General features: G+C 42.4%; 1 protein-coding gene across 1 annotated transcript; it reads left to right on the forward strand.

Annotated features, from left to right (window-relative positions):
• The first annotated feature begins 457 nt into the window (after positions 1-457).
• ATP1B4 (ATPase Na+/K+ transporting family member beta 4) lies at positions 458-21,160 on the forward strand. The gene is made up of 8 exons (XM_010364324.2): positions 458-600; positions 4,877-5,129; positions 9,070-9,198; positions 9,465-9,569; positions 13,272-13,468; positions 14,295-14,351; positions 16,584-16,679; positions 17,378-21,160. The coding sequence occupies exons 1-8, from the start codon at positions 538-540 to the stop codon at positions 17,537-17,539; spliced, it is 1,062 nt and encodes a 353-aa protein (XP_010362626.1). The 5' UTR covers positions 458-537; the 3' UTR covers positions 17,540-21,160.
• The last annotated feature ends 2,705 nt before the right edge of the window (positions 21,161-23,865 follow it).

Below are 23,865 nucleotides of genomic sequence, written 5' to 3' on the forward strand. Positions count from 1 at the left end.
GTGCGAGGATAGGGGGAGAGAGCAAAGGGAATCTTTCTTGACATCCTAGATCCTTTTGCATGAGATCAGCCTTATGAAAACGGCAAGTTATTCTTGGCCGTCTCCCCTTACCCCCAACTCCCACCCACACCCACCCCCTGCATGCACTGATATCCAACTCTCAATTGAGAAGAACATGACTTAAGATTTCCATTGGGCCCATCATATCTCAAGCACTGGAGAAAGACAAGGGGTGGAAAGACATATAAAGGGGGGCGGGGCGGGGGGTGAGTTGCTCATCCTCGTGACCCAGAATATCTCCCCCTCCTTGTAAAGATGAGCTTGCTTTTCCATAAGGGCTTTCCCTTGATTCAGGGAAGGGGCCAACCAATGAGAGAGGGACATGTTAGATTATTTTGGGGAAGGACTCATGCCAGGAGGGTTCACTTTTACCAGGCGCCAAGTGTCCCCAGCAACCAGTGTCTCCTGTACCAGCAGAAGCTCCAGAACTCTCACCCGATTGCCTGCCTCTGCTGCGTCTTTGCCCACTGAACAGTCATGAGAAGGCAACTCCGGTCCAGAAGGGCTCCGTCCTTTCCTTACAGCTATCGCTACAGACTCGTGAGTGCCGGAGAGCAGAATATTTTACTGCCCCCTCCTTTTTCTAATGGGGTGGGTTGGGGGCTGTGCAGACCTTGGTTTACTGCTGCCTCTCTTTGGGATGGGCATAAACTGCGAAGTTTAGGGAAACCCAGGGTTTCAAAAAGGAGCAGTGACTCCCAGCACCCCCGGGTACCCTAAATTGTTGGATAAAAGGAGGAAGCCCCTCTTCCTGTGAAACAAAGATAAGAGAAGGAGAAGATAACAGAGAATAACAGGCTTATAAAATCTTTTCTTGGGAGTATAGAATTTTCACAGACCTTTTGGAGTATAAAAATTTAATTCTAATAGCAAGAAATTTAGCCAAGAGGGAAGGAAAGAGGAAGAGGAAATGAAAGGCACTGCCTACCCAGCTGTCTCAGTACCCTTGGGTGGTAGCTTCTTAGAGTCCAGCTGCTCTCTTTCTAAAGTAGAAATTCCAAACTATAGCTAAAATCATAGAATCCCCAATAGGAGCTGGGAGGAATCCTAGACAATATATCTCCAGAACCCCTCATTATGTAAAGGAGGCTGCTGTGGCTCAGAGCACAGGAGTGACTTGCAAGTTAGTGGAGGAGCCAAAGTGAAAATGCAATATCCTCACTTCTAATCTTGTGCTCTTTCCATTGTATTTGCAGTATGCATCTTCCAAACCCCCGATCTGCCACTACCTATTTCCATCCTGAGTGCCACGCCACACTGCCCAACATACAGACACACATACATTCTTTTGATTTCACCGTTTATCTCCAGGGTGTATTACAAATTATTTGATCCAAAAGTTTCTTTGCATTTATTTTGCTATAAGACATTAATGTATGCCACACGCAGTACTTTTTGGGGAGAGGATTTTGAAATGTTCCCCAGAGAGGATTGTGATCTGAGCCCCAGGAGGAAACAAAGCCTAAGCCATTTTCTTTGGGTATGGCCACTTATGTAACCAGGGAGTTAAGTGAAAACTGTCAACAGCCCGCAGAAGAAAACACATATTATTCTAAGTTCCCATCAACCTACAGAGGGCTTCTCTTAGCTTTTTAGCCACAATTCGAAGAATTATTTAACTTCCCCCAAAGTTTCTTCCAGCTCTCAGAACAGTTACAATCTGCAGGGGTATAAAACTATTTCTTACTTGCCTTCTTTTCTACATAATCGTGCTAAAATGTTGTGTATAATTTCAGTTATTTGTCAAGTGGCTTGGATTTTAAATGCATCAGGGGATCTTGATCCTTATAATACTTGATCAAATTTAAAAAGAAATTAATGCAATCCTGTGCTAATTTCTCTTTTAAAATTAACCAGCCATTCAAATGTTTATGGTGTATTACTACTCAATGCAGGGCACAAATTTAAAATTTATCCTTTGGGTCATACTGTTTATATATTTGTTTATATGTTTATATGTTTAGATTGCTCAAAATGGAGCCACCCTCTGTTCTTCAGACTCTTCTCTTTTAGGGAAACCTGATGACCCCATCGCACACCCACTACCATATCCCAGCACACTCACACACTATCACATGAGGGTAGTGCCACTTTAGGAAAGTGACAAAACAGAATCTTAGGGATAAGCATTCTCATTACCAAAGGATTTTCTATTGGATTTCATTACATAGTTTCACAAAGATACATTTTACATTTAATTAATGAGGATCTTTTGGGGAAGGCCTCTCTTGCACAGTGTGACCATCTCCTTTACCTGGAAGCAGAGGAGAGGAGAAAAGATTTGAGGTTCCTAAAGCAAAGCTCAGGAACCTCTCACAGCCTCTCAGGTGTGAGAGCTGTAAGGGCAAATTAGCCGTGAGAAGATTAATTCTTCTCAGGAGGGTAAAGCTTTAATGACAAGCCATCTGTAATGGGATTATCATGAGAGCCCATATCTACAAATAAGATCAGGCTGAGGCCTAGACCAGCTGCCTCCTCTGTGGAAGGTTGAAGGCAGGCATCGTAACATGGAGAGAAAAGAAAATTGTTCAGGAAATGTAAAGGGAATATATATTTCTCCTCAATGAAGTGTTATACTTCGAATTCACTGAGATTCTCGGGTGCAGTAGATTCTCTGGGGGCCATGATTGCTACCCACTGTGATATACATGACAGCTCAGTTAGGGTGACAATCTCTGTGAAAGCATTCCCGCGGAGTCCTGCATCAGGAATTTTAAGTCAGGCAGGTATCACTGATATTTGGTTAGGACATACTGGGTACTTAACTGTCAGCTTTACACTGTGGAGGGCCATCGACAGGCTAGAAAATATGGACTCTCCCTCTGGGTGCTCAAAATGTAGTTTGGGAGTTTAAATGTGTACATAGGTTCACATACAAGTGAAAGATATTAAGAACATGCATTAATCCGTTCAACATTGAGTGATGAAGTTTATTTTCCTAAGCCTTACACTGTGAGCCTATGTCAGTCAGCCATCCTTGATTATAATAAGCACCTAAAATCTTTTTCTGTGTGTTTTTTTGAGACAATGTCTCACTCTGTCACCCAGGCTGGAGTACAGTGGCATGATCACAGCTCACTGCAGCCTTGACCTCCCAGGCTCAAGCAATCCTCCTGCCTCAGCCTCCTGAGTAGCTAGGACTACAGGTGCATGCCACCATGCCTGGTTAATTTTTTTTTTAATTTTGTAGAGACAGGGTCTTGTTATGTTGCCTAGGCTGTCCTCAAACTCCTGAGTTCAAGTGATCCTCTTTTCTTGGCCTCCCAAAATGTTGGGATTATAGGCGTGAGCCCTAAAATCCTTTAGGAACACAGAACCTAAAGCATTGTGTTTCATTAATCTGCTAAGCTACCTCTAGGCACTTGTGCTTAATGTGATAGAGGAGAAACATCATTGTACAGGGTATCAAGAGACACAGGTTCCAAGACTGTCAACTCTATCATGAATTTACTGCATGGCTTTGGCTAGATCCTGTCCCATCTCTGGGCCTCAGATGGATAAGTAAATCTTGAAGGTCCCTGTCGGTTCTGATGTGGTATTTTATGTAGAGCTGTACATTGGAACAAATTAGAGAGCAATTCAAGAGGGCTTATAATCAAGAGCTAGATAGTGCTGTGCAGACCGAATGCTGAGAGCTGAGCCTTGTCATTCTGTATCACTTTTACTAATTCTGAGCAATCCAATTTGCTGAGCCCTCCTCCCCCCAGCAAAGGCAGCATTTTCAGCCGAGTGCCCTCTAAATGGCCTTTGAGGAATCAGGCAGGGAGGGAGCAGCACAGAGCCCCTGGTCTCTAGTGTTTGACACATCCAACCCCAACAGGTGCACAGCCCCGCAACTCTTCAGACTTGGACAGCAGAGAAGGGAGTGCAGCCTCATTTTCTGCTGCTGCAATAAGCCTTGGCAAACTCCCAAAGAGCAAAGATACAATTCTCCGGCCTGTGGCTGGGAGGTATTTGAAACACCACTTTGGTGAAGTCTAGGTTTCTCTCTCTCCCTCTCTCTTTTTCAGTTTAATTTTCTTAGAATCACTCAGAGAAGATTACAGTTTCAAATCTCAAGTAATGGCTGTGATCAGTCAATCAACAAATATGTGCTGAGTATGTATTACGTGCCCAGCTTTTTGCCTAAGGCATAGAGGGGGGACTAAGGAAGCCTGGGGTTCCAGCTCTCAGATGGTCTTTCCAACCAATTTAAGGTAGGAAGAGATTCAAACTAGGGCAATAATCGGAGAAGCATTTAATAACTGCCCACCTATTGTTTCTGTTGGGAAGGAAGGCTAAGTTTTGAGGAGGGGTACAGTAGTTGGCCTCTCCTCCTGATGTCCATCCCAGGCTATTTTTAGACACAACTTAAAATGGTGAAGTTGAGCAGCTGAATGTGTACAGGGTGTTAGGATAAAGCTGACTTGGACTGAAAGTTTGCCGTCACGGACACAATGTCTAAGACTATTCCACCCTCTTCCTGTGTGAGCTCACCTCTGCTCTGATAGGCCAAGGTTAAGTGGGAGGTCAAGGCCCAGAACAGAGTAGTGATATGAACAGTCCTTGGAGAAGAGCCCAAATGCCTGAAGCTGAGAATAAAACTTGCACCTCTATGGAAAGAATACTGAGTCAAAATGGGTCATAGAAAGGATATTTCCTCCAAAAGAACAGAGAGAAAGAAAATCCACTTCTTGTAACAACATGTATGTTTATGGGGAAGTGGAAATTTGAAGCATCTCCAAATATTGAGTCATTTCAATTTATTTTTGGCTGGTGGGATGCACCATTGTACATTTTTTTTCAAAAAGGGTATTATGTTTTGTCACTGTTCCAGGATGATCCGGATGAAGTGAACCAGAACTACTTAGCAGATGAAGAGGAGGAAGCAGAAGAAGAGGCACGGGTGACAGTGGTGCCCAAGTCAGAGGAGGAGGAAGAAGAGGAGGAGAAAGAAGAGGAAGAAGAGGAGGAAAAGGAGGAGGAAGAGGGTCAGGGTCAGCCAACAGGCAATGCCTGGTGGCAGAAATTGCAGATCATGAACGAATACCTGTGGGATCCAGAGAGAAGGATGTTTCTGGCCCGAACAGGTCAGAGTTGGAGTAAGTCCCAATAGTTCCAATGCCAAAGTCTGGTGTCCTTTGCTTTTGGTGTGGTGTCCAGGGCTCCTTTACCATACGCTGGATGGGCTTGTCTGTGAACTTCTCTTTGCACTTCATGTAAAGGCATCAATGCCTAGGGAAATGCCTAGACTGTGGACAGATTCCATCAGAACAAACTCCAAATGGATGAACAAACTTGACTGTGTAACTGAAACTCACTGGGCTCAACATCAGTTGCAATGCAGAGAGACAGTGAGAATGAATTGAAAAAGCACATGACTTTTTAAAGTCTCAGTCCTGTCACTTTCTATCCATGTGACCTTGGACTCATCATTTCCCCTCTCTGAGTCTCAGTTTCCTCACCTGCCAAATGAGGAAAACAATCCCTGACTTGCTTCTCTCACAGGATCAGAGTGAGGCTCCAATTAGATGTTAAAACTGTAAAGTTGAAAGAACTATGCAGAAGACTTCTTGTAAGATATGATACTCAAATCCCTGCTAACCTGACCAAGTGTTTTTATGAGGCCTCATCACCTGGTAATGTCAGAGGAGAGCCAGGAGGCGTGTCCCTGGCCCCAGCTTGTGGGTGTCTTCCTCTGCTATGATAGACATGTTTGATCAATGGCAGAATTATATTCCTTAGCATTTCCTCTTTGCATCATATGCTGCCATCATTTTTACTCCACAACTTCCCCATCACTCCCCTCCTACAGTCTTACCCACCTCTTAAACTATTAATGCTGAGCCTTCTCCTCAGGAGATTTAGCCAGTGGTAAAATTCACACTTGCCACAGTCTCTGCACAGCCCAGAAAAAGAGCAGCTGCTGGTTTGGAACTCAGTCAATCCACAGAAGAAAAAAAATAGAGGATGCCAAGGATGAAATAACAGTCCCCTAGTGCCAAGGGTCTAGGTTGCTGAAGTTGATGGCCATGTTTTCTAAAGGCCCCCTTGGCTAAGAATTCTTTCCCTCATAGTTAATGTTGCTAATTCAGCTCAGTCAAGGTGAAACAGTCAGCTCTGTTTCCTGGAATTAGGAATAGCAGGTGTGGGACTCTCATCTCCCTTCGCCCCTCCCCAATTCCCAGCCCCACCCCTGACCATCCCACAAACTCTCAACTGGAACAAATGTACCATTTAAGGAACATTCCGACATTCTGGAAGCTGCAGACAAATACTGGACACTCACTGGGGCTCCAAGGGTGCACAGCTGTTTCTCCCTTGCCTAAAGAGGACTGGAAAAACAAGCCTTGTGAAATGCAAGTGTGATTCTGGGAGGGGGAGCCTAAACAGCCAGCCATTAGAACTTCACCAGATGAGCTGATCCAAATTGCTTCTGTGAAAGACAATACATAGGCCAATAAGTGGGGATGAGGGAGGAAGGTTCAAGTGCCCAGAGAAGATATGGTAATAGCGACACTGCATGATAGGCCATAGCCAGACCTCTGAGTAGCAGGTCTAAGTAGAGCCCAGGAATTCTTCTGTTGGGCTACCCTGGGCAAAGGGCAAATGGTAATGTTAATGCTTCAGCCATAGAGCACATGCCTTGCTGTCTTCTTTCCTGAGAACAAGGTGCCCACTTGTGTACTTACTAATGCTGTCCCAACTTGGACATCAACCTGCCCAATATATTTACCAGGCCTATGAATATAATCTGGGCCTTTTCTTTGGTACCTGCACACCCCTATTCTTGGAAACTCTATGTTATTTTTTGGATACCAACAAGAATCATACAAGGTAGTAATATTATTATCCCCATTTTACAGATGCAGAAACTGAGGCTTAGAGAGGGTAAGTAACTTGCCTGTGGTCACATAGTTACTAAGTGGCAGTGCTGGGATTTCAAACCCTGGTTGGATGAACACCAGAGTTCATTCTTTTGCCAGAACACTGCCCCATTTCACGAACTCTAACAATGAACAAGGCCCTGATGTGTAGGGCCTCAGGACCTGATAGGGTATTTTAGTGGGAGAAATGAAGAGTTGGGAGCACTCAGTGGTCTATCCAAGCCTGGGTGGGGCATTGAGGAAAGAACCCTAGAGTACCTGGAGGAAAGACCCAAGTAATACTTGGACATCCAGGGCAGAAATTGTCAGAGGGATCAATGGGTTCAGATGGGGACTGTGCTTGGTTTTGCCTGGGGGTGACTGAGCTATCTATCTCAGTCTGTGATCACCTATCATAAACTCTAGGGCACCCACTCCTGGGTGAGGCTAAGGGGACTTATTGCTAGTGTCATTCTCCCATCTACAGCTTCCTGGTCACACATCCTGGGAAAAAAGGAAGATATCTCCAAAGGAATGTACCTGTGTTCCCTTGCTTTCCCTTCATCCATGAAACAGTCTTTTGATCTCCATGGATGGCTCTAGCTGTTGATCCATTCCCAGGATGGGGATGGGGTAAAGGAATGGAGGCAGAAACACAGGGCAAATCCCATTAGATAGCCGGTGGGCAGCAGCCAAGTATCACAGGCACACAGGTGCTGTCATTTATTCTCCAGGGACTCCAACTGAATCAATGTGTTCATGTTCCAGTTCTGCTTTAGTTCATCTTAATAAAATAAAAAGGGTCAGTTCCATTTCCAGTCAGATTACTATGGGTTTTTTCTCCATTCCACAATACCTTTTTTTGGTTAATTTTATTTGGTTCATGGTTCAATTTAAAAATTAATATTTGGATTCAGTTTGGGGTACAGCAAAGTTAAGTGGTTTGTTCCAGTTTCTGGTTCATAATTCAGTTCAAATCTGTAGGTCCAACATCATGTCATTGCTGTGAACAGAGCCAAACATTGTTGCCTGAGAGAGCCCCAAGGAGGGCTTGAAAAGAGTTTCTCAGCAGCAATCTCATGCTCATTCACCTCACTCATTGTTGCCTAATCCTGGGACAAACCTAGTCCTAATACAGTCCGCAGAGGGAAAATTCACACAACTATGCTTCTGGTCCTACAGCACTAATAATAACGTTAATAATAACCGATGATGACTGCCACTTATGGTGCATTTAGTATTCGCCAGGCTCTGTGCTATGCTGTTTATATGCATTATTCAATGCTAAGAAGTAAGTACCATTATTGTACAGACGAGGAAATTGAGGCCCAGAGAGGTGAACAGCATGTCCAAGATTAAACAGCTTGAAAGTGGTAGAGTCAGGATAGGATGTAAGGAAAGACTGAATTTCAGATATTGTTAGGGATATAGATAAGAATCTGAGGTAAGTGCTGTTTTTATCCCCATCTTACCTCTGAGGAATTGGAGGTGCAAGGAAGTTCTGTAACTTGCCAAAGTTCACAGGCAAGTGTCAGTGATTAGGTACCGTTTCCTCCTTTTCCCTTCCCCACCCTGTGTTAGTGTTCTTTTTGAAAAGCAGAGCCATTTTATTCATCTTTGATAAAGATGAATAAAATTTGAAATAAGCAGGGCAAAACCTCACTTTGCCTTGATTGGAGGCAAGTCCAGTGGAAATTCATCAAAAGTTTGAATTATAGACTATGTGGAAAGAAATGCTGTTTTCATCACTTGCAAATACCTATAATTATTGGAACCAAGCTGCTAGACTCTTCAGGGCATCCACTTTAATGAATAGCAAAGAATGATTTGTACTTAGGACATCAACTGTTGCCCAGAGGACTGTCAAGCAATTTGCCCTCTGCAGTACTTTAAACTCCACTCCACTGTATTCTTGTTCATGGCCATCATTTGCTCAGCAAGCCCTTCCATCGGAGATGTTGTAAAGGTAAACTGCAATTAGACCCCTGACACAATCCTCACTGACTCCAAACTGGTGAAATCTGAATAAGCAAGGACATACTGAATCTGGGGAATTTTTTAAAGAGCCATTTTGTGGTTGGGTTGGTTCTGGTTCATGAGTCCAAGCAGAGAGGAAGGGCTTGTTGGTAAGCACTGACCACTCTTATCTATGATTGCTCTGCAGGCCTGATCTTACTCATTTACTTCTTCTTCTATGCCTCCTTGGCTGCTGTGATCACCCTCTGCATGTACACACTATTTCTGACCATCAGTCCCTATATACCGACCTTCACGGAGCGGGTAAAGCCTCCTGGTGAGTGTGCCCAGATGCCCTGTGTTGTCAGAACTTGCTGGACAGAAATATGCTTGCACAGCATGTTCAGCCTCAATTAACTTTGGCTCTTCCTGGTAATGACTTAGAGATTCAATTATTAGGAGGAAAAGTAAAATGGTACTTGGCAAATTACGGTTCTTTTCATTTTGATTGCCTGGGGGGAAATGGTTTCATGGGAATCAATACAAAAAAAAAAATTATCCCAAGAATGGGTTAATATATCCAAGACCTGTTTTCATTGCCAGGAGTTATGATCAGACCCTTCGCCCATAGCCTTAACTTCAACTTCAACGTTTCTGAACCCGACACTTGGCAGCATTATGTGATTAGCCTAAATGGCTTTCTCCAGGGTAAGTAAGTTCCTCTGAATAGTGGAAAGTTCTTTTGAAAGGTGGTGGGTGGGAATCCAAAATTCAAAATTCACCTGGCCCAGGAATCCCAGTCTTACTAACCCCAGCTCATCATGGTCTGTCCTTACTTTGCATCCCCCTTAGCACCTGTAGCTACAATCAGAATTGCTCTAGTGTGTGATTGCATGTTGTCTTGAAAGCATACAAGTCAATTTTCCAACAAGATAAGCTCTTTGAGGCAGAGAACATTTTTCTTTTCTTGAACACGATACAGCACCCAGTTAAGTCCTGAACATATCCAGATGGCTCAATAATGATCATTTATAGAATATAATTCTGGGGGGAGATAGTGGTGGGAAAAGAAGAATGTTCTCCAGAGCTGGAAGATTCCTATCTTCTAAACTTTCTCAAGATAAAAGAAGTCATTTCTTGGAGATGGGCTAACCTGAAGGGAGAGGGCAAGTGTCTTTATTTTATTTTATTTATTTTATTTGAGACGGAGTCTCACACTGTCACCCAGGCTGGAGTGCAGTGGTGCAATCCCTGCTCACTGCAACCTCCACCTCCCAGGTTCAAGCGATTATCCTGCCTCAGCCTCCTGAGTAGCTGGGACTACATGTGCGTGCCATCACGACCTGCTAATTTTTTGTATTCTTAGTAGAGACGGGGTTTCACCGTGGTAGCCAGGATGGTCTCGATCTCCTGACCTCATGATCCGCCTGCCTTGGCCTCCCAAAGTGCGGGGATTACAGGCATGATTCGCCGCGCCTAGCCAAGTGTCTTTATTTAACAGCATTCAAGAAAGGAGTTAGAGGAAGAATCTCAGGCAGTCGTTCCAACATTCTGATCCCAAATATTTTCGAGGTGCCTATCTCTATAGTGTCATCAGATAAATTTTCAGGGGCAAATGAATGGCTTTGTGGGAGACCCTTTCACAAGGTAATATCTGAGGTAGCAGCTTGGTTAAGGTTAACAGAGCACACAGGTTCTTTATGCAGCTATCAAAGAGGAGCCCCAGTGGGGTTTGCATTTCTGCACCTAATCTTTGTGGGGAAAAAATGCCAGTCATTCTGGCTTGGTCGTCCTGGCCTGGTTGAAGTGGGGTTGATCCATTCTAGGGGCAGCTACTATTACAACATGTGCACTGAACTAGGAGAACAATCTCTTGTCATGTGCTAGGAAGTGTTATTTAAATACATAAATTTGGTCATTTAACTTTAACTCTGCATAATAAAGTTGATCGTCCTCATTTTATAAATGAGGAAACTGAGATTCAGAAAGGGGGAGTAACTTGATCAAAGACTCTGGCAGCAGAACCAGTGTTTGAATCCACATTTCATGTTCTTGACACTCTTCGCTGCTGTAAGTGTCATAATGGGACCGACAACATGGGCATCTCCTGGGAGTTTGTTAGAAAGGCAAAATCTCAGACCACATTCTAGACCTGCTGAATAAAAATCTGCATTTTAAAAAAATCCACAGGTGATTTGTAGGAAATTTAAAGTTTGAGAAATGCTGCTTTTCATAATTCTACACTGCTGTCATAGGACCAAGAGTTAGAAACTCAGCTTTATATCAGTAAGGCTCAGTGTTATTTTGGGTAAGTCTGAGTTTCAGATTCCTTACCTGTGAAATGAGGGGAGACGGGATCTGAGTCCATGTAGTTCTATTTTTAGCCACAGAAATGTTTTAGGCATCATGACCAGCACAGTATCTTCTTTTGTTTCAGAATGCTTGCAAGTGATTGCAAATATATTGCCGGATTCCCTGCTGAGAAAATCCCTCCAAGAAGCTAGTAGACAGAGAAATACCAATTCTAACCTGATGATGATGGAAGCAGGAAATGTTAGGAAAAGCACTAGTTTTTCAGTTTCTAAGAGTAGATAATGTGTCCTGCTAAAAAGAAGCACATCTCTGAAACAGACATCCCAGAGTATCACTTTCACTCCCATGAGGACTGGGATTTTGCAATAAGGGTCATGTCCATGTCACATTATTTTTAATGGAACTACCTCAAGAGAAACAATGAGCACATGATTGCAGCCTCTATTTAGAAAGTTATTTGAGCATAGTTCTTGTTCTAAAAAATTAAAACAAAGCCTTGAATTAAATGTAGCTTTGTCAAAGAAAAAATAAAGGCATAGCCATAATTGGATAGATTTAAAATTCCCAGTTGCCAATTAATAATCTCAAACCCAAGTCACAACCTGTGGGTTTGATATTATTAGATGAGAATTCAGCAGTACATTTTGAGTTTTACCTCTAGTAGATCATAGGTGCAAAATCTCCTCTGAAATACTGAGCTACTTTGAACATTAATACATAGGGACTAATTCTAACAGGACTAACTGGGCTGCATCACTTAGAATCAAATTGGAAATAATGCAGTAATTTCTAAAGCCCAGTTTTATGTATGAAATTTGGCAGCCCAAAGAGTTACCTCACCAATAGACTCTTTAAGCTTGCTCCCTGATATATGTATCCTTCGACACATGTTACATTCCATCCAATGTAAAGGACATTAACCCTGAATGTCTCAGGCCTCAGTAGACAAGATCTCATGCCCTTACCATCCCCGTAGAAACCCCGTGGTTGTCATTGGTTTCTATCTTTTAACTTATGCTTCTATTTTGCAGTGCTAACTTCCTTCTGTAAAGGATGAAGAGCTGGCTTATTCCCTCCCCTGCCTCCTCCTCTGCCTCTCCTTCCTACTCCACCTCCTTCTCCTCCTCTTCCTCTTCTTCCACTTTCCTTCTGTCTCACAGCTCATACTTCTCACTCTCTTACAATCAGGTGCCTCTCACTGACTTCAAAGGGAGACATTGTAACTGCCCAGCAGGTTCACCTTGTCCACTGCCTAGACGGAGCTGATTTATCAAGACGGGGTATTGCAATAGAGAAAGAGTAATTCATGCTCAACCTCCTGTGCAGGAGACTGGAGTTTTATTATTACCCAAATCAGTCTCCCCAGGACTATTTCTCTATTGCAATCAAATCCATGTGCATTGGGTGGGTAGTGCCCCGCCAGTAAAGACAGTACCAGAGTCGGTCCCCAGCCCAAGAGAAGTAGGTGGCTGCTTGGGCTGGCCTCTGGATCCATTGCCAGGTGAGGGAGTGGTGGGGAGGGCTACTGAACCATGAGCAGGTAGCCATAAGGGCAATCCCAAAAGACTACCCAAATTTGTAACCGCCCAATGGGTTCACCTTGTTTCCTAAGTGAAGTTCAGGAAATTTAACCCGGCAACTTAGCTTCCTTATATATACACCATACCCTGAACATTTCATTCCCTCTTCCAAAATCTACCAACTCTGTGCCTATTTCTCTCTCAGAAGTAGAAGGGACAGCCTTCCAAGTTTACAGTTTATCATATCTGAAAAGAAATGGTGGAAAATAGAGAAAAATTATAAAGTGACTAACATAGGACCCAGAGATGGATATCCAGAAGTTCCATGGGAATGAAAAGCAAGGGAACAGGCAATCAAACTGGGCTGAAGTGACTAGTCAGGAAGACTTTCTAGAGGGATGGCTGCCAATGAAGGCTGTTGGGTACCTGATGCCAGGTCACAGGGAGACTGAATGGGCTTTCAGAGGCATACAAACAAGCTGGAGAAAGGAAATTTGGGAGGGAGGACTACTGAACGCATGGCCTTCCCCTGTAGCACCTGTCTAACATAACCCATTGCCACTCACACATGCTTTAGGTTATAATGACAGTCTTCAAGAGGAAATGAATGTAGATTGTCCCCCGGGGCAGTACTTCATCCAAGATGGCAATGAGGATGAGGACAAGAAGGCCTGCCAATTTAAACGCTCCTTCCTAAAGAACTGCTCTGGTCTGGAGGACCCAACTTTTGGATACTCTACTGGACAGCCCTGCATCCTTCTAAAGATGAACCGGGTATATTGGCTTTTGATATCTGGTGGTGATAAGTGAATGAGCTAGGTAGGAGGGCTCTGGCCACTCCATTTGTCTTGGGCTCTGTCTTCACACACCACAGGTTTGGTCATTTTTACTGACAGCATCAGAAATACAAATAACCAGATACGCCTATCAGTTTCTTCATCCCTCCCCCCAGCACTTCCTGTGGCCATTCTTCTCCTTCACCCCCAAACCTGCTGCTTGATGGCCTTTGTCAAGAATGGAGTCCTAGTCAAGTGCAGTGGCTCGAGCTTATAATCCAAGCTACTTGGGAGGCTGAGGAAGGAGGATTGCTAGAGCTTAGGAGTTCAAGTTTAACTTGGACAGCATAGTGAGACCTCATCTTTAATTTTTTAAAAAGTATTTTAAATAAGGAATCAAATACTGAGCTGTTTGAAACAGGGGATTGACATGAGGGTAGCATGGGGGACAGTTCTTACATCATAAAAATGCATTTTTCTTCCATCCTGTCATGACTTAGGTGTGGCAGAGCCTTATCAGTCACACCCCTCTTGAAATTAGAAAGTTCTTTACATCTTTAGAGTTGACTTGCTGAAGTTTCCCCTTGTGTGTAAATATCAGGCATAAATACAACACAGAGTAAGCTGAGCTGCTTAGCTCTAAAGACGTTTTGCATTTTTTGCTTTTTGTAACATTTCTGAGAAGGCAAAATAGATGAAGCGTATGCCTGAGGAAGGATGATTGGGAGGAGGGTTAGAAAAGCCCCAATTTTTACTGTCAAATATGTTTTGTTAAAAAAACACAAAAAAACAAAAAAACAAAAACACTGGTTTTCTTTTGATAGGTTGTAGGCTTTCGTCCTGAGCTTGGAGATCCTGTGAAGGTTTCCTGCAAAGTCCAGGTAAAGAGCCCTTTTGAGTAAGCATTGTTAGCACATCTGTTTCATGCAAAAAGGTAGTCCATCCCTTTCAAGGACTTACACATGGATGGTAGGCTAAGGAAAAGGTTAATCTTTTCATAACTACACCTCTCTTTAGTTCCTTCAGGTTTTCCTCTTTCCAGAAAGCACTCAACTCTTGTGTGTTTGTGTGTATAGTGTATGTGTGTGTCTGTCAGTGTGTCATGGTTAATACTTGTGAAAACCAAAGAACGAACTTCAGCTAGGGGCCACAGCGGGGAACAACAGTGTGCCAAGTCATTAATTGAGATTCTGTGTACACTCTTGCTTTTAGCTCTAATTACTTGTTTCTTTGAACTAAACAAACAGCTTTCATTAGAGTCATTAGTTTCCAGATTTTAAAACTGAATTTCACATTTTGCAGCAATGACCAGTGGTACTGGGTGTTGCAATCACAAATGACTACAAGGGAAGTATAAACAGAACTCGATTAATATGCTAATTAACTGTCCTTCGAGGGACCATTAACTTCTATCTCATCTGTACCAATTAGCTCCCTTGTAGGAAAAAGCCCTTAGATCTTGGGTTTGCTTCTCAAACAGGCAGTAGCTTTCTCCTGTTCTGTGACATCAACTGCACCCCCAGACCTGGATAGTTGTCTTGCAAATACGTGAGACCTGGTAATCCCATTCTCAGTAGGAGAAATACAGTTGAAAACTTCAGTCTTCATGGTGGCAGATCAGAAAACAGCAAAAGGCAGCATTTATTCAGCCAATATCCCACATTCAGCAAGCATTTATTGATCACTTATTATATATCAGATCCTCTGCTAGGTGTTAGAAGTGTTGAGGTAAGAGTACGGCTCTGTCTCTGAAATCAAGACAATCAAGTATTACAAGTGCTATGAAAAGTGAAGATGAGCTCTGAAAGGTCAGGCAGTACTTGCCAAATGAACAAGGTAGGAAGCACATTCTGTTGTCATGTATATGTGTAAATATTCACAATGTGAGGTGAGACTACAAACTATGCGAACTGATTCCCCAGGCCTTCACGAAAAATACATTTCATTGCTTTTTAGAAGAATGTATTACAAGTAAATCATAAAGACCAACTTAGTCTTAAGCTAGCGTATTAACTAGACAGAGTTCTACTTATTGTTCCCTAATGGAAGCTGTTTGTTTTTCAGCTTACATCAAACCTTGCTGAGAACTGTCCTTTCTAAAATTGTTTTAATGTTTTAATTATTATTTTTAGCTACCTCCTTACATATTTTATGTCCTTTTAAACACATATATTAAGAATTTCTATACATTCTATAATAAACAATACTGGTCAAATCCACACCCATTTGTAGAAATCAAGCAGGATAAGGTAATGACTAGAATAAATTAAGGAGAACTTAGTTTGTACCAAGAACAATTAAAGTATATTGACAGAAGTAATCACATGACCTTAGTGAGTAATTTACTAGTAGTGATGCACTATTTGTCCTTACTAGCCCCCAGATCTCTGCTATTTAGGACAAGCTGAATGTATCGCAGAATGGGCAACCCCCTACCTGACATAATGTGATAAGGGTAGACCTGTTTACTTTAATCATTTGCATACCCAAGCTCTTGTTGCTTACCCCTCTGACCCCACCTACTGTAATTAAGCACTACAGAGAATATGTTCAGAGACATGAGTCTAGGTGAGCCAACTGTAGGCTGTGTGCCTGTGTATCAGGTACCTATGCACTTGATCTGACTTCCAATAGAACCGAGCCTGCAGTGTGCAAATCATGGAGTGGGATTTACTAAATATGTTCTAACATATATCTCCCTCAGCTCCAAAGTACAAGACTGTGTCCCAGGCTCAGTGTGATTCTTTGGAGAAAGGCTGGAGCTGTCGGACCTCTTTCCAGAGCAGCATCAGATACTGCAAGCCCTTTGGACTGCTTCTGTCTGGGTCCCCCAGAAGCCAACAGAGAGCCATACTGAGCACCTTTGGCCTCCTCAGTTCAGGCCTTCTATTCAACATCCTTTGAACTGAAAAGACAAGGCACAGTCACTCCCTAAAAATGCTCTTCTAGGGATAGGTCACGGCTGAGCTCTGCCCCATTCTGCTTTTATGGTCTTCCTGGAACAGTTGGTTATGGGTCACACAGTGATTTCGCCTGAGGTACAACTCCGTTTAGCTCAGACTCTAACCCACGCTGTGACCCAGCACCCCACATATACCTGCTTTTGCTTACAGAGAGGTGATGAAAATGACATCCGATCCATCAGTTACTACCCAGAGTCGGCTTCTTTTGATCTCCGCTACTACCCTTACTACGGCAAACTGACTCACGTAAGCTGTATCCCCTTTAGTCATTGCTGTCAGAAAGGGCTCAGCGACAAAGGAAGAGCTGGCTGGGATCTATGAGAATTAGGGAGCAGGAGATAGTAGAGGGGAAAATAGCTGCTGGCCATAACCAGGAGCTCCCTCTACCAATTCTTATCACAACCACACTCCTTTCCATATCCGAAAGAATCTCATATACGGCCTAGTTTAACCTTTTAAGTTTACAAATGGGAAAATTGGGGTTCAGAGAGAAAAAGTGACTTGCCCAAGACCATACAGCTAGATAGTGGCAGAGTCAGGAGCAGATAAATTACTACCAACATGCCTAAACCTGCATTAATAATCACGCTTCTGTTTCTCCCATTTGAAGCGCTGGGGTCAGTCCCCAACAAAGGGACTCAATAGACACTAGTTTTGGTTTAATTCATGGTCTGATCTCCAGAAAAATCATATCATGCTGAGTCAGAATTGGTTTTTCCCAGAGGACAATCAGATATTTGACAGTGGCTTATCAGAGAAATGTATGATTTTCCCACACTTTCCCAGCGCAAGGAGAGTATGTCAGTTGCTTTGGCCGTTTGAGAATTGGCATCATGGGATTTGCTCAGTTCTCTTTGTGAGGGTTATCATCCTGCAGTGATTATCTGATCACTTCCCTCCTACCACCTCCCCACACTTAGAATTTATTGTTCTTCTACCTACAGGTTAACTACACGTCCCCCTTGGTGGCAATGCACTTTACAGACGTGGTGAAGAACCAAGCAGTGCCTGTGCAGTGCCAACTGAAGGGCAAAGGCATCATAAATGATGTCATCAATGATCGTTTTGTGGGCAGGGTAATCTTTACCTTGAACATAGAAACCTAAGAAATTCAGGGGACCATTCTTACCAGTTCTGTTTCTGTTTTATCTCATGGTATCTCTGGTAGCACTTGAATTCTTTTTCTTCAGTTAGGACACAGCCAGATGGACATCTAAGACAGCAGATCATCTTTCCTTGCCTATGACATGTGTATAAAATGACATTGTGGAAGCTGTTTGATTTTTTTAAAGGTAGTCTCTCCTGATGACAAACAGAGTATATTAATTTCCTTTCCCTCCACTTAAAACTAAAACCTGTTCTTGCTGCTGGTAGTCTCCCTGTAGCATAAACACAGTATCTGATAAAATTTACAATAGCCATGCAATAGCCATCAAGGAGAATTTCTATTATGATTATAAATTCATCATGTTTTCTAAAATTCTGTTGGTTTTAGAGGTCAGATTCCTCCCAACCAGGCTAATAATCTAACACATTTTTTAAAAATCTGCCTAAGCCGGGTATGGTGGCATGCATCTGTAGTCCCACCTATTCAGGAGATTAAGGCAGGAGGATCACTTGAGCCCAATAGGTCAAGGCTGCAGTGAGCTGCATTGCACTCCAGCCTGGGTGACAGAGTGAGAACCTGTCTCTGAAGAAAATAAAACCTGCCTGGCAAGGTCTTTCCCTGGGAATCACCACTCAGACCAACCTAGACAACCTAGACCATTATACCTAAAGACCTCTATATCCAGAGGTGCTTAGGAAACTTCTGCCTCCCACAACTAAATGCTTATTCAAAGACTAGGTTATTTTCAACTGGGAAAAAAGCAGTCCTAACAGGATATTGTCCTGGGATAGAGATGAAGACTGTCCCTGTGACTTTTTAAAGAGGTGGGGCTCACTGCAACTGGGGAGAACACTTAGCATATGGATATGATTGGTGTTTGATTCCTTGCTCTCTGGTGTAATCGTCTAAAGGCAAACATTCCTGCAAACAGGTTTTTCTCAGCTTCAGGCAGAGGAGACAACATGGAAGAAGATTCCCACCAGCTAGTTCTTCTTGTGCTATTTGTTTGACTGTAGCATGGTGTTTTTTGAGACCATCAGGGGTGGTTACATTGACCTTCTGCTACAGCTCTGGAAATTGAAATCAGAGTCTGTCAATGAATACATGACAAGACAGAACGTTCCTGCCAGGCCAGGCAAAAGCCAGGACCCATTAGCCAGCTTAGCATTTACTTTAAAAATGACATGAGGCAGATGCGTATCCAGTATGTGGATCAGCCAGGTCACTTTGTCTTATCTTTGGTCACCTGATCACTCCACCGCTTCTTAACACCTCCACCAGGGGGAGGGCTGGCACAAGAAGAAAAAAAAAAAAAAAAAAAAGCAAGCATCAGCGAATAGTATAGTGTATCAGAGTCCGAAGCAAGTTCAAATGCCACATAGGAGCATCCAAAGTCTGAATCTCCTCTATGATGTTTCCTTTCTCCCAAAACAGGGAACTGGTAGTCTGGTAGTGAAGACAAGCAAGTGGAGAAGTTATAAAATATAGTTTAATGAGAGTTAAAAAACTAGTATGTGGAAAGCTATGGGAACATGAGGAAAAATATCTTGAGCTGAGAAAGTAGCAGAGGAAATTTCACATGCAAAGCCACAGTCATGAAGAGACCATGGTGTGTCTGGGTAACTGTGAGCAGTTTATGTAACTGGAATGAAAAGGGTTCAGAGGAATGGCAGGGAGTGGCAAGAGATTGAGCTAGAGAGGTATTCAGGGACGGAAAGAGGACTGAGTTTTATCCAATAGGTGAAAATGAGTAATTAAAGCATTTTAATCAGGGAGGCTCTGTGATCACATTTGGGTTTTATTTTATTTTACTTTATTTATTTATTTATTTTTGAGATGGAGTCTCGCTGTTGTCGCCCAGGCTGGAGTGCAGTGGTGCGATCTCGGCTCACTGCAACCTCCACCTCCCGGGTTCAAGTGATTCTCCAGCCTCAGCCTCCTGAGTAGCTGGGATTATAGGCACACACCACCATGCCCAGCTAATTTTTGTATTTTTGGTGGAGACAGGGTTTCACCATGTTGGCCAGGCTGGTCTCGAACTCCTGACCTCAAGTGATCTGCCTGCCTCAGTCTCCCAAAGTGTTGGGATTACAGACGTGAGCCACCGCATCCAGCTTGTATTTTAGAAAGAGCACTTGGCAACCACTATGTGAAGGGTGATTGGAGAAGGACAAGACTGTGGAATGGGGAATAAGGAAGAAGGAGTTTGGAGAATGACTCCAAAGGTTTGAGCTTGGCTAGAACCGGTAAGATGGTGACATTGTTGATCAAGACTGGGAATACAAGAGAGAAGCAGGTTTGGGGAGATCAATTTTGAGCATTTTAGATGTGATTTTCTATTGGTCAGACATTGATGTGGAGATGTAAACACATGTAGGGTTGGGGAGAAGGAAATATGAGAACGAAAGCAACATTGGGTTAAGGGAACTTGCTTAAGAAATTTTAAGCTATTTAATCTTGGGAATTGAAGCCAGTCATGTAAACATAACACACCAATCTAGTCCCTAACAGTGTTTTTTCTCTTGGCATTGTGGCAGAAAGAATTGTTGTTCCTCTTTGGAATCTCCTTCGCAGACACCTTCAAAGTCTTATTGACAGAGTAGAGGGAGGCCAACCACTACTAATAAGTAATAGAAGATATAGGATCTTCTACAGTAGGTTAATGGGAAATACAAAAACAAACAAACATACAATGAAACTGCCTCCTCTCAACCCATTTTCTTAACAAATTCAATTTTCTTAACAAATTCAACCTTTAAAAAGAAAAGGAACAAAATGAAAAAGACAACAACTTTTAACTTGAAAATTACCTCAAACAATCAAACTCTCAAGATTCAGTAGTAAAAGATAATAGAACGTTAGATCTGGAAAGGATATTAGAGAGTGTTTAGAAAAAACAACTTGCATCGCATCTGACTCCAGGTCCAGTGCTCTTTCTACTCTGAGCTGCTGCTTACCAGAAAGTACCATCTACTTAAAAATCAATGAATGATATCCCAAACATTTTGAAACATATGTAAATTTTGAGTTAAAATAGTTAACATTTCACAGGAATTCAACTACTGGTGCTATATTTCATACATAATACATGATCCTGTTAAATGCATTGACTATTAGACAAGGAAGTATGAATCAATTGTCAAACAATATTTCTCTTTCAATGGAATCCATTGTGTCCACAATTGCAAAGCAATATTGAAGGGCACTAAGATAGTTTGTGTTGTCAGCTAGGACATGAAAAATATAGCTTTACTATACAGAACTGGATATGATAATATATTCATTAAAGTTATGTTTTAACTGTTCAATAAACTTCTAGTAGATTAATTTAAATAGTTCCCCATACCGTGCTGCATCAGGATTTGATTTGTATGCCATCTGTTGCAATGCACTTGGTTTTACTTGCCTGTCAATGAGAAATATTATTTCCAAAGGTTTTCATGGTTTTGTCCATGCTGGACTTTGGTTATGATTTTTCACCTTCTATGCCCCTGAAATCATTATCCTAAAGTAACCTTTCTTAGGCATCTATTTTCTGGGGATCAACATGTAAAAAAACATTTATATTGTCTTGAGGAGTTGTCAACAACAATAAATTGAAATAGAAAAGAAATGTATGATTTTCTCTTTCTAGACCATATCACTGATTTTCCCACAGGAATATTGGGCAGTCATGTGGGTGGAAAACTTGACAATTGACAACCTGTTAGTTAAATATTGTTTTTCTTCTGTCTCCCCTCTTTTTGACTCTTGGGGTTTAGTCATAGGAGGATAAAACTAAAAGTTGTTTCATTTCTGGGCATTTTTTCTTTTGTAGTCTCTGTGCTCTGGTTTCTCATTAGACTGCTTTGTGAAAGCAGCCTTTTTTTTTTTTTTTTTTTTAAATCAAGGTTGAGTCCTGGTATAAACTGTTATGTTTGTTTGTGTAGGAGAGGAACACTAAGAGAAACTTTCAGGGGGAGGGAGGGACAGAACCAAAATTCAAAAAGAAACTTTGAAAATGTTTGATGAAAGTCTGGCTAAATGGCTTTAAGGCACATCTAGCCACAAACTGTCTCCCAGAGCAAATCTCTAATGGCAATTGCAATTAAAGACATAAATGTTTCCAATCCCTTATTCAACTGAGAGGCTAGGCTGTAGCAGGAATCTTTCCTTCTTTCCTTGGAAGCTGCCTCAGTCTAAAGTCTGTTAGGCAGCAGATCCCTGACCCCAACATATTTCTCCCTGTCTAAATTCTTCATTAGAGTCATTTTCTTTACTGCCTCCCTCTTAAAATAGTCATACATAATAAAGGAATTTAACCAAACCATACAGAAGTGTGATTTACACTGTGCTTTTATCCAGGCAGAAAATGGAGGTTTGGGTATTTATATGCATGTGTTGGGAGGAAGAGAGTGGATACAATGTATGGAGGCAAAGGGCAAGGAAAAATAAATGGAAACACTACTTCACAAAGTTCTTTAGTTGCAATCTAGAAGGGAAGAAGGGTTTATACTGGGATTCAAAAGTTTTAAGCAGAATATAGCAAGCTTTCAGTCTGACAGCTTACTCTGCAGAATGTACTTCCATGCAGACCCCTATATGACCATAACTCAACAAGAAATAGATAGCACACTTGACAAAAAAAAGGATAATTGGCACTTTGGGAGGCCGAGGCGGGCGGATCACGAGGTCAGGAGATCGAGACCACGGTGAAACTCGGTCTCTACTAAAAATACAAAAAATTAGCCGGGTGTGGTGGCGGGCGCCTGTAGTCCCAGCTACTCCGGAGGCTGAGACAGGAGAATGGCGTGAACCCGGGAGGCGGAGCTTGCAGTGAGCCAAGATCGCGCCACTGCATTCCAGCCTGGGGGATAGAGCGAGACTCCGTCTCAAAAAAAAAAAAAAAAAAAAAAAAAAAAAAAAAAAAAAAAAAGGATAATTGGAAGAAGATTTATTTACAAAGAGATTACTTATGGAAGCATAGATATAGGGAACCACCAATAACACAGTAACCCAGCCTAGTAAGAGCTGAACTCTTACCATCTCTTGACCCTAAGGTATAGGAGCAGGAAATGGTTACTAGAACTCAGAAGGAATGAGTTGTGTACAATTGGCTACCTTGAGAGGAGTGGTGACTTTGTTGAAGGACTGAGCTAACCCAAGGTGATCTTCTAGGGAGAACAAATACTGCAACTTAATTTTTCTCATTGGCCAAACCCAACCAAAAGCTGGGGGCGGAGGGGGCGGGGGGAGCGGACAACAAAACAAACAAACAAACAAAAAACGATTGATGCAGCCCATACAGGTCAGACTCCTAAAAAAGAAAGCAGGGTGGAGAAAGGTGGAGAGTGCATCTGGAGGGGCAAACTGGCGATATCTAGCACAGTTACTGAGTGGAGGTTCTGTGAGCAGACTCCTTGGAGCCTGGTATAGTGTTGGAATCATCCACTGAACCAACCCTAGGGACTGGGGCAATTTTATTTTCATACATACTTTGCTTCATGGCTGTGGGGTCAAAGGCATTAGGCTTTTCCATTATAGAACTTTTTTCTCTATTCTTTAGTATTTATTCCCTTTTCAAATTTTCTCATTCATACTTTCTAATCTGGTGTCCTTTGGTATATCATTTAGAACTCTTTTGCTTGCATGTGACAAAACAAGCAAATGAACAAAAAAATTCAAATTGACTTAAGGATAAAGGGGAATTTACCAAATCAAAAAACTGAAAAGTCCAGTTGTAATTTGGGTTCAGGCATAGCCAGGTCCAGGAACTCAAAGATGTGATTAGGAACCAGTCTCTCTCCACCTCTGTATTCTGCTCTCCATTACAAATCAAGATAGGCAAGATGGCTGCCTGCCTTGCCAGGCCTACATCCTCAAAGGTTAATGTCCAATTGAAAAGAAAGCTTCTCTTCCCTGAAAATTCAAATAAAAAATAAAAGATTCTTAAGTGAGGCTTCAAGTGGCTGACTAGTGGCATCTCATATTTGCCTCCTCTACTAATAAGAACTAAAATAGCGAGTAGATAATCATGCTTAGAATAGACCATCCAAGGAAGAACACTGGAATTCAACAGAAATGTGATAGGAAACACCTAAAGCAAAGAAAGAGGGGGAAGCAAAGCAGCCTAATCAGCTGGAATCAACTGGGAGCCTGGAGAGACTCCCCAATGCTGAGAAAGGGTAAATGAGAGGCCCCCATGACATCCACATTCCCACCATGAGTCCCTGCCATTCTAGCCAGGGGAGAGCCCCTAGATTCTTGCAGACCCTGAAACTAACCTAGAGAGCTACCTGGAAACTGCACAATGACACTGCTCCACGGAGAGAGTCTGTGCTGGGC

Source organism: Rhinopithecus roxellana, chromosome 7, assembly GCF_007565055.1.
Source record: "Rhinopithecus roxellana isolate Shanxi Qingling chromosome 7, ASM756505v1, whole genome shotgun sequence".
Lineage (NCBI taxonomy): Eukaryota > Metazoa > Chordata > Mammalia > Primates > Cercopithecidae > Rhinopithecus > Rhinopithecus roxellana.